Below are 14,959 nucleotides of genomic sequence, written 5' to 3'. Positions count from 1 at the left end.
GATAATATACAAGCTCATGCAACGCATTGTGAGCTATTTGGTGTAGAGAGAAAAAAGGAGGTGACTGGGACCAAAAGACCCCTGGGGGACCTCGGTCCACAAAGTATATAGGGTTTAAGTGGTTAACAAGTAAAGGCTAACATAACAAATGGGCAACACCCTACGTTTTGCTATTTGACCCTAGGGTCCAGACGCATACCACCTGACAGCATGTTGTGGGTCGAGTCCTGATCCCGATGACCTTTGCTGCGTGTCACTCCCCATTTCCTGTTAGTCTACTGTCCTATCAATAAAAAAAGGCATAAAAGCTCCCCCCCCCCCAGAGAAACTTACACCAAATGTAATGTCCACCTTGAAATTAGAGTGTACCCACTTCCTAGGGCTGTGAAAATGTGCCAAAAATAGCATTCGAATATTCGGCCGAAAATCCACCGTTGATTCGAATAAATTCGAATATTCGAAAATATCGAATAATTCGAAGCATTCGCAATTCGAAGCTGTTTATTCTAATCTTTTTTTTTTCTTTTTTTTTTTAAGAAACCTTTTTCTTTAATTATTTATTTTATTTGCATTGTTATATTGCTGTTGGTGTACTGACATATTAACGTGTTTATTATTGTGATGTGTTATCTGCTTATTGTAAATCGCTTTGGATTAAAAGCATCTGCTAAAATGCCTAAACTGTAAACTGTAGAGACAGTCGCGGTCGTGCAGCCAAGTCCGCGTTGGTCAGGGACGTGCCGTGCAAAGAATGTTAAGAGAGGCAGGGGCTGACATTTCTAAAAGGGCATTTTGGCGGACAATTCTCTCTTAAAAGGGCAGGGGCTCAAGCCCCGTTTGATGTCTGTGTGCACGCAGCTGCCAGCATAGCATCGTCGTTGCGAAGCGTCACACTCACAGCAGCAGCCTGTGATGGAGTTGGAACAGCCACGACATGAAACGAGCAATTATAATCACACCAATGGAGTATGTTTTGGTTTGAACCAAATTAGGTAGTCTACAACTTCTACAAGAGTGTGACGGAGGGAGTTTTACCGTGGCTGCGTGCGGGGAGAATAACTCGTGAGAGAAGAAATCCATGCTTTGTGTTTTTCGGTGGAGAAGTCTCGTTGTCCGGCTTCCCGTCACTACCAAATGCGTCGCCCGTTTCAGATAGACTCGTTAATCATTCTGAATCAAGTTTAAAAGCACTGCAAGGCGAGTGCATCTCTCCACCGTCGGAATGGAGAGAGCTCCCCTCCCCTGCGCGGAGCGGACGACGGCCATGCAGTGACAGTGTGAATGGAAAGTTAAGCAGCTGGAGGTTTATTCTTCGCCGTATGACGGTGTTGCTAAATAGGCACCCTTAATGTACAAGCCCACAGCGTATTGGATCAGCGACGCATTGTGGACTTGTAGATCAGCCCACTTTTGCAGCAGCTAATGGAGACTTCTGCCTTGCGAGACCAGGGACCTTTTAACGTTCCATGCGCCCAGAATCTCGCGAGAAGTGCGGTAGATTTTTTTTAATTAAATATAAATTAATTCGAAGCTCAAGATTTTACTTTCGAATATTCTTTTATTGTTAACATTCGAACGAATATTCGAATAAAGAATATTCTTTCACACCCCTACCACTTCCCCAGACAAGGGGCGTCAATTGGGTATGGCAGGGGTATGCAGCTGCCATACCAGGGGGTCCAGGGGGGAAAATAAAAGTTACTTTTAAATATAAATCCATGAATGTCTCTTTGTCTATCTGTGCCGGTTATTATGTTGTTAAATTACAGTAAAATAACTACAAATGCAAAATTTTACAAAATGGTCACGTTTACTAACATTTTGCCGTTTAGCTGCACTTGAACAACAGTTCCAGGCTGCCATATCCAGCCCAAGAAACTGTAGAAACTGGGGGGAAAATAGAATGTACTTCTTAAAATAAATGTATCATGCCTGTTGCTGAGGTATGGCAACATGACTGGTGTCATACCTTAGCTATTTCTGACCTGACCCCACTGCCCCAGACACCAGTACAACACAGATTACAGCCATTATGTTTGGATGAGCGAAATTCACTGCATTAATTTTGTTTATAATATGGACTTGGATGTCTCTGAATTCTGCAGGGAAAAATTTCACCAGCAATGAATTCCACCTCTTAGTCTTGACAGCTACTCTATTCGTTCTATTACCGGCCTGCCTACTTGCCTTTTCTCACCCGGTGCTCCAGATATCCAAAGACGCTAAATTCTGAGCCGGGCGGCTGGCAAGACATTAGTGAGAACAAACCATCTTTTGTTACGTCTGATTACTATTCTTGTTGTAAAACAAAAGAGAGAGCAGCTGTTTATGTTTTTAAAGTTTCAGACTGAGGAAGTAACATGAAGGGATTGAAGCCATGGGGTGAATGGAACTCAAATCAAAAGTTAAAATAATATGTTTTTATAATACAATTAAAATTAAATGTAAGTGGAGTAAATTAATCAACCTTTATGCATTTGTTGGTTAAAAGTATTAAATAAATATTATGCTAAATAGTTTATGAAGACTTCATTGTTCATTCCTGGACTGTAACTCAAACTTTCATCATATTCAACTGAAACTGGCCTACAAAAAAATAAAAATAAGGGTTAGGGTTAGATTAAATAAAAAAAGTGTGCTCTTGCATTAAACAATGTTAAAATGAAAGGCAATGCACATCTTATTACATGCAATTTTATATGAACATGAACTCAAATAAATGCTTTTAAACCCTTAATGTCAACCCCTGACATTAATACATTACATTATTTCCTACAGTATTAAAACCCTGGGCATGAGGAAACGGTAGTTTCAACTCAACTAAACACGTATTTTATTAGCATTCCATCGTTGTGTATAAAGCAGTGCTCATTAGCCAGTTTGCCTCAGTAAAACAGACGATTACAGAACAATATAGTTTGTCTACATCGATGTCTAGTACAAGGCAAACGAAACACAAGCTAACTGCCGAACATCCCTCTGTCTCCTTGAAAGCTTTCAGTTGTTTTGTTGTTCCAATCATCAGCGATGCTTGTAAAAACAAATCACAGTTGCAGTGACATCTGCAACGTAGGTATAATGAAGACACACACGCACGCACGCACGCCCGCACGCACGCACGCCCGCACGCACGCACGCACGCACGCCCGCACGCACGCACGCACGCACGCACGCACGCACGCACGCACGCACGCACGCACGCACGCACGCACGCACACACACACACACTACTAGGGCATTCACCACATATTCGAATATCAAAGTCACTATTCGACGTTGCTCACCGAAGTCGACTATTTGCTTATTCTTTTTTATTTTTATTGTTTTCTCTTTAAAAAATATATAGTTTATAAAGCTTGGCGAGATAGGAAGTCATAAGAATGAGTTGTTAATGCCCCTGGTGGATGAATTTGTCAATGCTCTATACCAGGGGTTCTCAAACCTTTTTAGGCCGTGACCCCCAAAATAAACATATTTGAACTGGGGACTCCCACCCTGACAAGCACTTGGAATTGTAGTTATTACATTTAATGTGACTCGGTTCCACAGATAAATATTAAGGAAAATAGCCGATCTACATGCTCACAACGCCTCGCAACGCAAGGCATTGTGAGCATGTAGATCTGCTATTTTCACAATGTTCGCCTCTTGCTTACTTAATATTTGACAGTTGGGCCAGTCCTGTCAACTATTCGAATACTTTGAGGTCGAATAATTCGAATACTAAAAATCACTATTCGTGAATGCCCTAACACACACACACACACACACACACACACACACACACACACACACACACACACACACACACCACACCCACACCCACACACACACACACACACACACACACACACATCGAATACAGAGGACATTTTCACAGTCTTGATGGCCTTGAATTCAACCGTTGCTCATCTCATGGGGCCGACACGTCGGGACATGATAGATGTAATTCAGCCCCATTGTGTTGAAGGGGTTTTTCCCTCGTCACGCCGATGCCTCAGCCCTGATCCCCTCCTCTACAGACGGCAGCCTCAAGTATTTCGCCCTCCCCACCCGACCCGAGCCCCATTGTATCTAAACCTAGGAGGATTGAGTTGAGGCTGGCACTTGAAAAAAAATCGAACCTCTGTTCGAAGTGGAGCTGTGTGTGTGTGTGTGTGTGTGTGTGTGTGTGTGTGTGTGTGTGTGTGTGTGTGTGTGTGTGTGTGTGTGTGTGTGTGTGTGTGTGTGTGTGTATTGCAGTTGATGCTCAGGGCAGGCTAGACTCAACAGCACCTCTCTGGTCACCCAGGGTACTACATACAGGCTACATACAGACCCACCCACCCACAAACATACCTACAAACATACCTACACACACGGCCACGTATAGGGAGCTTGTGTTCCACACAGCTCCAAAAAAAACAACGCTTTCCCAGATTCACGTTTCAGAATGTGCCATTCCTGCCAGCTCGCCACACAGGTAAGAAGAGACGAGAGAAATGTGGCTGTGTGAATGAACATCACTCGAGGAGGGCTCGAGGGCGAAAGGAAACTCAAACCTGCGGTCACCCTGCAGTCACCTTCACTGGCTCACCACACACCTCCACCCCATCCATGAGATTACAGTTGAGGGGAGGGGGAGGGGGAGGGGGTGCAAGTCACCAGACAATGACACATGGTGTAAAGATCAAGGGTAATATTCCTAATCCTTCAAAGGAAAGCCCATACACTTTCTTAACATTCTTTACATTTCTCACATGTTCACACGGGACTGTGTGGTCTGTGCAAAACCTCAGAAGCAGTACGGATAGTCGGATACAAAGTCTTGAGTCAACTCAAGACTGCAGCAATGTTTTATTCTTCATGCAATCAATGATTTGATTGTTAACAGCATTTAACTAGAATTGGAGACCTATTTTTCCCACTCCTGCCCAGACTGAGCTGTTAATGAAAGTGCTGATGAAATTATCTTTCAAAGCTTAAATGTACTGTATGTATAACAGTATGTATGATTTATTAAATGCTATGTCCAAAATGAATGGTGGTGTTGATTTGTGATTTGAGTAAGATGATGTCTATAGTACAGTCTACTGTAGAAACCACTACTATAATCAGCCAAAACATATATTTCTAAAGATTTATTTTAAGGCATGCTTTATTTTGACTGAACAGCGGGAGGAGACAAGACGGAGAGGGTCCAGGTGAGGTGGATTCAAACCAATCACAGTCACAGTTTTGTGACCAGCCCATTCACCGACTTGATCCCAGAGAAGGAGTCACAACACAAAAACAGCTTTAACGGCCTTCCCCCTTCTAAGCATTCCCATGAGAAACACAGTTCTCATGACTCTAGCCCCGTGGCCATATTTGGCACGCTGTTATAAGCCACTAAACCCGACATATTTTTCAGCCACATTTGAACAGGTGTCCTCCAAACATCAGGCTTAGGCCTTAGGGATCAGGGTATCCCCCTCCTGTGGTTCCACAAACTGAAAAGAGGTCTGAGGAAAATTACATGGTTTAGAATAACTGTGGCAATTTCCACTCACAGGCTCTCGCTGGCTTCCCCAAGATCATCTCAATTTGTTTTTTTTAATAAACAATGTCTCGATTAATTTCCAGAAATGGCTAGTGACATGACAGTAATCAAACACATCAAAGCAATACTGGTGTAAAACGCTGAACGAATGAACAAAATATAAATCGTGCAATCCTGGGAGAGCAAGACGAGTTTCCAGTCATAAAGAAGATGTAAGATCATAGATGCCACTATGCATTGACTTGTGAATTGTAACAACGGAATAGGAAAGCCGCTGAAACCGTTTTAGCTATGCAAAGTTATGGCGGCACTAAAAAGACAAAGTATCCGACCTGATCTTGGATAAAGCCCAGCCAAGAGATGGGGAACCTCAGGGCCAATACAGCAGTTAAATCTTCACTGTATGAGGAGCCAATTCCTGTTGCATCCATTAAAGAGTGCATCAATGCATACAACAATAATCTCTGTACAACACAACGCTAGAAAGACAAGTTGTTACAATCTTTCATTCAAATGTGGAAACTTCCACTGCAACAAACCATGACTTGAGGAATTTGTGTTGCTGCGTATGACGCACTAGGAAGCAAGAGAGAATATAGAAATGAAAAGAGCTAAAATCAAGTTCCAAACACCAGCTTGAGACTCAACCGTTCTGTCCTTGTACACTTGGCAGTCATTGTCATTTTGTTGACCTCTCACCCACAATGGCCTTTTTGTTACATTGTTCTCTATCTTGTTCTGTGAATGTTAGCTTTAAGTGTGATTTGCTTAATTGCCTGGAACAGAGCTGGTGTGTGGCAATTCCCGCTCCGATGGTTAATGTGTGTGCCTGTCCGCTTGAGCTGCAAGCTCATTACCACTTAATGTTGCCTGCTGATTACAAGTAGCTATGCAGACGTATTGTTACAGATTAACGAAGACTGGCTTTGGGCCATGAGAAAATACCTGACATGTATCTGGTCTCTCATATGTCTTATAGGGCTGGCCGATATCAAACATCACAATATTTTTGACCAAATACCATCGACAATATTGACGATAATCATATTGTGAATTCTTTCTTATAGCCACTCTACAAGATCACAATGAGTTATGACAAGATGCGACGCAATACTTTGTGATCTTACTTACACATTGGCTAAATTCACTATTTTGAAGTGTAAAATAAGGCTTAGTAAGTAATTATCAGGAAAAGACAATACTTATGCCATATCACAATATTACAATATCCAATATCTAGGATTCATATCCTGATATCAATATAATATCGATATATTGCCCAGCCCTACTTAAAGTCACTCAGTAGGTTCTGGTCACTGCGAGGACATTCAATTGAAGCCATCAGGAGAGCATCTCAGCCATATGAAAATAATTAAATACTTAACAGCACGGGTACAACCGAGAGCACGAGGACAATGGGAACAATCCTGGATGCCTTTGCAAACTGAGCATCCTTGAAGATTGCATTTGCATCCATGGGTAATCAGGTCAGCTGTCTAATCATGGGTGACAAAATGTGACAGCAGAGGAGAGCACCAAACCATGTGCAATGCTGTCTAACACTCTGTATAGACGTTGTTGGGTGAAATATGAAAACACAATGTAGTATTAACAACTTGAACCCGGGCTGGCACCCCTATTTTGGGCATGTCGAACATTTTCCAAAACTTTGAAAACGGTTTCAAAAGTATCTAGAAACTCAAATAACAACACATTGTAAGCTCGACTTCTACATTGCCTAATTTCTAAATCTTAAAAAAATGAATAATAATAGAGCACATGGTTCAGCTGAGGTGTCATGGTAGACAGTTCATCCTTCCCTGGCTGGCTGCAGTGTGAAAGCACATAGCAGGTATAGCGCACATAGCCAGCAGAAGGGCATTTAGCTGACCTGCACACTTCCATTGTTCCCCCCACTGTGTATCTTTATGACTGTTCACTCCATAAAGGATCAGGCCCTTTTCAACACCAACAGCAGTGTGAAACATTAGATGATGCTTAGCCTCCCTCATCCAGCAAGCCACATGGTGCAGCACACGCACGTGCACGAACGCACGCACGCACCTGTCTGTCTATGCACCGCCAACATCATACTGTGACAACCAATCAAAAAAACGACTACATTTCTCCGACACTGCCTGGCATTGAAATCAAATGTAGTACAAACACTTTTATGATGCAGTAATACTAATAGTTCAGCTTGTTAAGAGGCATTCTGGTCTGACAGGGTGTGTAGTATTGCACACAACACATCTGCATGGCTGTGGTGGCCCCCAGTGCACACGCGTGCGTGCGTGCGCGCGCACACACACACACACACACACACACACACACACACACGCACACGCACACGCACACGCACACGCACACACACACACACACACACTACTTAATGTCACAAGGTCAATTAATAATCCCTTGCACTGATATTCGAGGGGGACAAAAACATACGTTTTTGATCAATGAAGACAACTGATGTGTCGAGCATACAACCATACAACTCCCTCCCTACATTCAAATGATGAGCTCAGCAAGTGGAAATCAATGCTTATTAAATCAATCAACTCCACAGCACAGGCCTAAATAATCACACTTAAGTTTAATCAACACTCACCATTATGATAATAAAAAAAAGCCCAACCAACCATGCAGACTAGTCTGCATAGCTAGAGCAGGGGTTCTCATTTAGGCCGTGACCCCCAAAATAAACATAGGCCTATATGAACTGGGGACCCCCACCCTGAAGCACTTGTAATTGTAGGTATTACATTTAATGTGACTCGGTTCCACAGATAAATATTGTGAAAATAGCAGATCTACATGCTCACAATGTTCGCCTCTTGCTTACTTAATATTTGACAGTTTGTCCAGTTTGGTATTAAAATGGTCTCGAGCCAAATCCTTAAATTGTCACTTTATAAATGTGCAGATACCCTGCACTTATCTTGGTTTATTTACCATTGAATGAAACCCTTTTTTTTTACATTAAGCTAATCATCTGGTGACCCCACACAATAATTTGGGGACCCCACTTGGGGTCCCGACCCCAAGTTTGAGAACCAATGAGCTAGAGAAACGTTCTTCATAAAAGACAAGTCCATCACAACATCTCTCTAGTCTCCACATGTCAATCAGACCCGCTGTCTAATCATCACAAAGTTGAAACGACGACGTTATGACAAAGTAACAACATTCTACCCATTCTGGTGGTTACATAGGCCTCTCTGTATAGCCCCTTTTCGACTGCAGTTTTAGCACCACACCACACCACACCACACCGCACCATATACAAATATCTACATTTTCCATTACAAAAAAGTACCCCTATCGGTAAGAAACAAATTGACCCTTTTAACTGTGATTATAATACAATATAAATTTGTATTACAACTATCCTAATTATAATGCACTGTAATGGATTATAACTGTGATTATAATACATTATAAAGTATTCATGTATTACTATGATAATTAAAATACACTATAATAGATTATAATAGTGGTTATAACACAATAGAATCTATTATCATGTATTACAACTATATCCTGGTGGTCTAAATGAAAAGTCAGTGAGTGATCAGTCATTATGAAGTGTTTGGCCCTGTTTGGCCTAGCTCAGACCTACTCTAGAGTGGATACTTTTTAGTACCCTGTTTAGTACCACTTTCACACCACTCTACCCAGGTCCTTGTAGTGGAAAACCTGGCACAAGTGGGCGGTGTGGTGTGGAGTGGTGTGGAGTTGGGCCAGTGGAAAATGGGCTTATGTAGCAAACAAATAGATGGCAAAAAAATGTGTGATGTTTTCACACTGTTTACCTGTTTTCTCCTTTTGTGTTTGAAGGTGGAGGGTGCAGCACTGTCTGGTTGTCCTCCATATCCACGACACATTTTGTATTCAATTCGATCTCTGTGGGAGACAAGTTTGTTTTAAAAGTTAAGCATTGCCGAGATCGTACGTAAAATAAATCTCCCATTAAAACGCCTGTATAAGTACAGACGTACCGCTCTAAACTTTTATCTGTGGCCCATATTTCATGTCGCGGACTGAGATGATGTCTTTGAAAACTCCCCGAACAGGCAACGACAATGCAGGATAGCCTCTTATATAGTCTAACCAAAGGCCCATCATCAATCGAAACTTGCAAGCATCATTGATGATGATCAGTCACTGTGCACTTACCTCTGCGGTTCATAGGCCGAACTCTCACTGCAACTTTTACCTTGGTATCCGACATTTTTCGTCCACTTTAATGACTCCTGTCTGTCCGTCTATGCAAGCAAGCGAGCTATCAATATATAGCTGTAGTCTGTAGTCTGCGAAAACCCCCCCGAAAGAGAAGACCCAGATTTATGCCGGATCAAAAGGCAGAACGCCCTAAACGAAACAACCCCGAACAACACGTCCGGGCCTCGAGGATAAACGGTACGAATGCGTTCATTGTCAGTATATCCATCCAAACGGGCTTCTTCTCGTGCAGCAGACCATCCAACTGTGTTTAGTTCCAGCCCCAGACAGCATCCCAACCGCCATCTTCCACTGGGAGCAGCTCCACTGTGTGTGCTAGAGTCCTCTCTCTCTCTCTCTCTCCCCCCGACTGGACGCCTGTGCCAAAGGGAGAAAAAATTCTCCCGATGCGAACCGTAGCCTACATGAGGAGGGGAAACCCGTGTGGACGAATTAAGACAGCCCAGCCTGCAACACGTTCATGTATGTAATGTTGTTGCCATAATGTTGCCTACATGCTGTTTATGCTCGATGTCGAGTGTGCCAAAGAAGAGTTGAGAAGTCAAACGATTTGTGCCAGGAGAGAGAGGTATACAGTATAAACCAGTGAGTGGAACTTTTAATTAAGACTCATGCACCAATCATCCACCATCCATTCAATCTCTCTCTCTCTCTCTCTCTCTCTCTCTCTCTCTCACACACACACACACACACACACACACACACACACACACACACACACACACACACACACACACACACACACACACACACACACACACACACACACACAAACACACACACACACACACACACACACACACTTTTACACATTTATTTACACATTCATTATACTGTGTTGAATTATACATTATTTTCATATACATGACACGAGCAGCGTTGTAGACAAATTCACTCATTTTGAAACCACAAAAGTTGGCCAGCAGACAATTGTTTACACAGCCTATGATTATGCTTAATACCACCAGTAGGCTATAAACCACAATTACTGTAGAGATAAATATAGCTCTATTTTATATGAAACATAACTTAACCATTGATACCATAGATTTCACACACTCTCCTGTGCCAAGTCATGTAGACTCGTCTTTCCTTGTCACATGATCCATAGGTCTACTCATATGTCAAATTATGTCACGTTATTATGCCATAGGTAGGCCTATAGCATTGAATTTAGCTGAGTAAGTCCGGATGTATGCCTCGTGGGCGTCGCACAAACCTGTTGTGCGCTGAAAACAGCAGAGCCAGATGACAAAGCATAAATCAATATTTTTTTTAAATACATTTTTATTTTGTCACATGCACAATCATTCACAGGGTCAACATTTTACATCATTATCATCATATTATTGTCCATAATTATCCTTTCTCTGTGGTGTCATTCTTCCGGGTCGTGTAATCAGTCAATTTCTCAAATTTTTCAAGAAACAACTCCTCTTGTCTATGTCTAACCCTAATGTCTATGTGTGAATCTCTCCATCACATACATTTCCTCCACAATGCACAGCCACTGCTCACAAGTTGGGGAGTCACTTCTCAGGCATAAGTCTTGACTGCATGATCACCACCGTCTAAAATGGTGAGTGTGCCGCCTTGTGCTGTTGCCAACGCCACCAACCCAACTGGACGGACCAATGTCTCTCTTAGGAGGGGAACGAGTACCAGGTCACTTGAGATCTTCCCCAGACTCCAAACCATCCCCTGCTGGGAGTCGATCACAATCACATCTCCCTCCCTGTCGAAAGCGACTGCCGACACACACAACCACACCTTTGACCTCAGGCTCAGGCTAAAGCTGTCAGTCTGGCAAAGCGGGCGGAAGTCTTTGTCAAACACCGTCAGCCTGGTGGGCTGTAGATGCTGCCCTGATGGAGGATGTGTGGCAGCATCCAGATGTTCCACTACCACCACGTGGCCTGTCACCCGGCAGCAGGCCACCGCTCTGGGACGCTGCAGCCCTGTGAGGACAGCTTTGCTCATCAGCGTCTCACCACGAGCGTAGTCCACTGTGACCTGCCACAGGGAGCCAGCCTGGGTGTCTGTGACCAGGATGTGCCCACAGAGATCTGTGTCCACGCCCCATGGCACCTGGAAAGAGTCATTGACCGTCAACACGTGGCTCCCCCTAGAGGTGAAGACCTTCACTGCGCTGTCCCCTGCATCGGTCACCACCACGTAACCGCTGGTGGTCACTGCCACGTCCACAGGGTAGCAGATCTCTCCAACGCCTCGTCCCCTCTGCCCAAAACTGTGCAGCTTCCTGCCCTGAGGACCAAAGACAGCCAGCCTGCGTTCTCCATCGTGCACCACCACGACCGTTCCCGATGAGCCAAACGTGGCTATACCGGTTGGGTTGATCAGCGTCCCCCAGCCGCCAAACGCAGAGCATAGACGCAGAGCCCTGGAGCCCAGGCCCCCGGCCCAGCCGCTGCCAGCCTTCGCCCTGTGGGGGACAGGAGATCTGGGGCAGCACTTGGACAGCAGCAGCTCCTGGAGGTCAGAGAGAGCCCGGCACGGGGAGGTGGCATCAACATCGCACAGCTGTCGACAGAACGGGCACTCCAGCTTCCTCAGGAGAGGGTGGGACAGGGCCCGGACGCATTCCAGACAGAGCACATGGCCGCAAGAAAGGTTCTGGGGCCTGCGCTCACTCTGCTGAGAGCTGAACTTCTCAAAGCAGACCTTACACTCCAGCAGGTTGACCTGGACTTCTCTGAGTGTCACTTCTTCTCTTGGAGGGCCATGAGTTGTGGATCCAGCAGAGACAGCCATGATAGACATATCCTTCACTTTACTATGACATGAAGTGCTGCTGTGTCAGCTGAGAAAGACAGGGGAAAAGATACGGAGAGAGAGAGAGAGAGAGAGACAGAGAGGGGAAAGCACTGCACTTGTAACAGTGTATGACAGTGCCTCCTCCAGTAGGCCCCATGACAGTCATGTGACAGGAATAGTTTGCATAAATATACTCCCAAGGATCTTTGCTGCCCTCCCTTGGAAAGAAATATGATGCACACATTGAAGCAGCAACTAACCTTTTACCCCCATGACAAAACAGTAGCCCTTTTGCCATGCAATCATGCAGAATAATTCTCAGTATGTAAACTTCATCTGCATGGAAACTACATTACATTCTCATCTATAGTTCTATGTCACACTCATGACACATGATCATATTAAATGCCCCCCCCCCCTCCCCCTCCAGAGAACATCAATTAACAGGTTCCTGAAATCAATCCTGTCTTAGGTCAGTGCCAGGCAGCTATTTTAGTCTGTCATTTCCCTGGTGTGCAGACTGAGTGAAATGTGATGCCTCTGAATCGTAAGGGCAGCTCCAGAATCAGCGAGTCCACGTGGCTTTGCTGCTGCAGCACGCTCTGCAGAGGTCAAACAAGGTGACTTGAGAGACTTTCAATTGTAATGTCTGCAAAACACAGAGAATAACAGACTATAAAGGTAATTGTGTAAATGCAATAACAGCATATACTGTACATGTAATGGTGTTTTATTCAATGTGTTTAATTGGAAACAGACCAGGCCTATATCAAGCATGTGCACCAAAATTATGTAAACAATGTTACAACTGTGTGTGATGCCACATGAGGTCTTTCCATACCAGTTGTCTAGTGTCATTAGTCAGACACATGGAAAGATTAAGGTAACAGTGTCCCATTTAAACTGAGTGGACAAACTGAGGACATACGTCAGTCATCAGATACTTGACATCTGTCCCATGTAAAATAAAAATTGGGGTCCGCTTATTGTTCCGCGTAATGTACAACTGATTGAGCAATCAAATCCACTTTAATGGCGCTAAACTGGTGACTCCCTTTCATGTGTCGCACTAAAACATAGGACACACTACCATTTGTCTGGAGCCATTCTTGTAAACCGCTGGAGCGATAAAAGTGCCAAAAATCATTACTTCCACTAGTATTTAGTTTTTCAAAAACATTTGTTATACTTAATACTGAAATATTCAACTTTAATGTCATCATGGAACTTGGAAGTCAATAGGACTGTGATCAGGCTGTAACCTTGCACACGCTTGGAGTTCATACATCATACTGAACTGTAGATAAATCATAAGACAATAGTCATGGATTATTGAGATCACAGGCTGGCTACATCTGAGATCTACATTGGAATGGATCCCCAGATGTTATTAGTGTGGTTGCCAGTTGGGAAACCAGACTATTGTTCTAGCCCATTGTTCATGGTATTCCGGATACACAATCTGATGTCATCATCAGTGATGTCATTGATTCTGAGTGCACTTGAGTTCAATGGGGGAGTGGTGCTAGTGAGGAGTCCAGTGATGTCATCAGTGATGTCACTGATTCTGACTGGTGCAGTTAGTGTAGTTGAGTTCTATGGGAGAGTGGATAGGCAACCACACTTGCAATTTCCAATTAATATTTTCTAGTTAGTGTGGTTGCCCAACAGGGCAACACATTATAGTCCTGGGGAGGCTTTATTTCTAGGGTAACTTTTCCCGCTGCCATTGGAAATTGACAGACAGACATCTGTCTGACAGGGACAGGGAATCAATAGGGAATCAATGGGAGAGGGAATCAATAGGGAATCAATGGGAATCAATAAGGAATCAATGGGTCAAGCTTCACATGACAGTTAGCTTACAGTCACGTCAGCAAGCGTCAGCAACCACACTTGCAATTTCCGATTGCATCTTTCTAGTGATTACTTGCGCCAGCAGAAAGCGCAGGTACTGTGTTCGGTGCCGTTTGTATCCGACTGACAGTACAAAGGCAGAGCCTTTAGCCAATGAGGGAGCAGTGTTCTCGATGACGTCACTACCAACCCACGGGACGTGATTATAAATAACAGGCGCAAATTGGCACCTCGATAGAGTTCCAAATTTGCCACATACAGTACATACATCAATCACCCTACTTGCTGGTCGCACTGCTCGTTTCCTTAGGAAAGTGACTGAGTGCACAAGACACAAGTTGGCACCTGAGTCTTCGACAGAGTGCAGTCTAGTTCTTGCTTTATTTAGACAGCATAGTGTAGAGAGACAGAACGTTAAGGGTAGACTGTGTGTGCTGCAGAAATTCAACCCCAGTCTCTGGCCATGTGAGTGATGCATCTAGTCATCCTCTGGTGTGTTTCAGTACAGAATATTTTATAATGTCTAATTATAATTATATGTATAATCACTAATAAATA

The 14,959-nt window shown here is 43.8% G+C and overlaps 2 protein-coding genes across 2 annotated transcripts in view; both read right to left on the bottom strand.

The window, feature by feature from the left end:
- kif13a (kinesin family member 13A) overlaps positions 1-9,758 on the bottom strand; it is a gene marked incomplete at both ends in the record, with an annotated part of 101,287 nt that extends 91,529 nt beyond the window's left edge. Inside the window, 2 exons of the mRNA XM_080743165.1 lie at positions 9,340-9,430; positions 9,704-9,758. Coding sequence (XP_080599291.1) covers positions 9,340-9,430; positions 9,704-9,758 — 146 coding nt within the window. The remainder of the gene's footprint in view (positions 1-9,339; positions 9,431-9,703) is intronic.
- A 1,547-nt stretch (positions 9,759-11,305) lies between these two features.
- On the bottom strand, positions 11,306-12,541 carry LOC308299381 (E3 ubiquitin-protein ligase NHLRC1-like; the record flags this gene model as incomplete). The annotated part of the gene is made up of 1 exon (XM_080743153.1): positions 11,306-12,541. The coding sequence occupies one exon, from the start codon at positions 12,539-12,541 to the stop codon at positions 11,306-11,308; it is 1,236 nt and encodes a 411-aa protein (XP_080599279.1).
- Positions 12,542-14,959: the final 2,418 nt, after the last annotated feature.

The sequence above is a fragment of the Nannobrachium achirus genome (assembly GCF_963921795.1).
Source record: "Nannobrachium achirus genome assembly, chromosome: 2".
Taxonomy (NCBI): domain Eukaryota; kingdom Metazoa; phylum Chordata; class Actinopteri; order Myctophiformes; family Myctophidae; genus Nannobrachium; species Nannobrachium achirus.
Note: the sequence above shows the minus strand (reverse complement) of the source record. Positions and strands in the feature narration are given on the sequence as shown.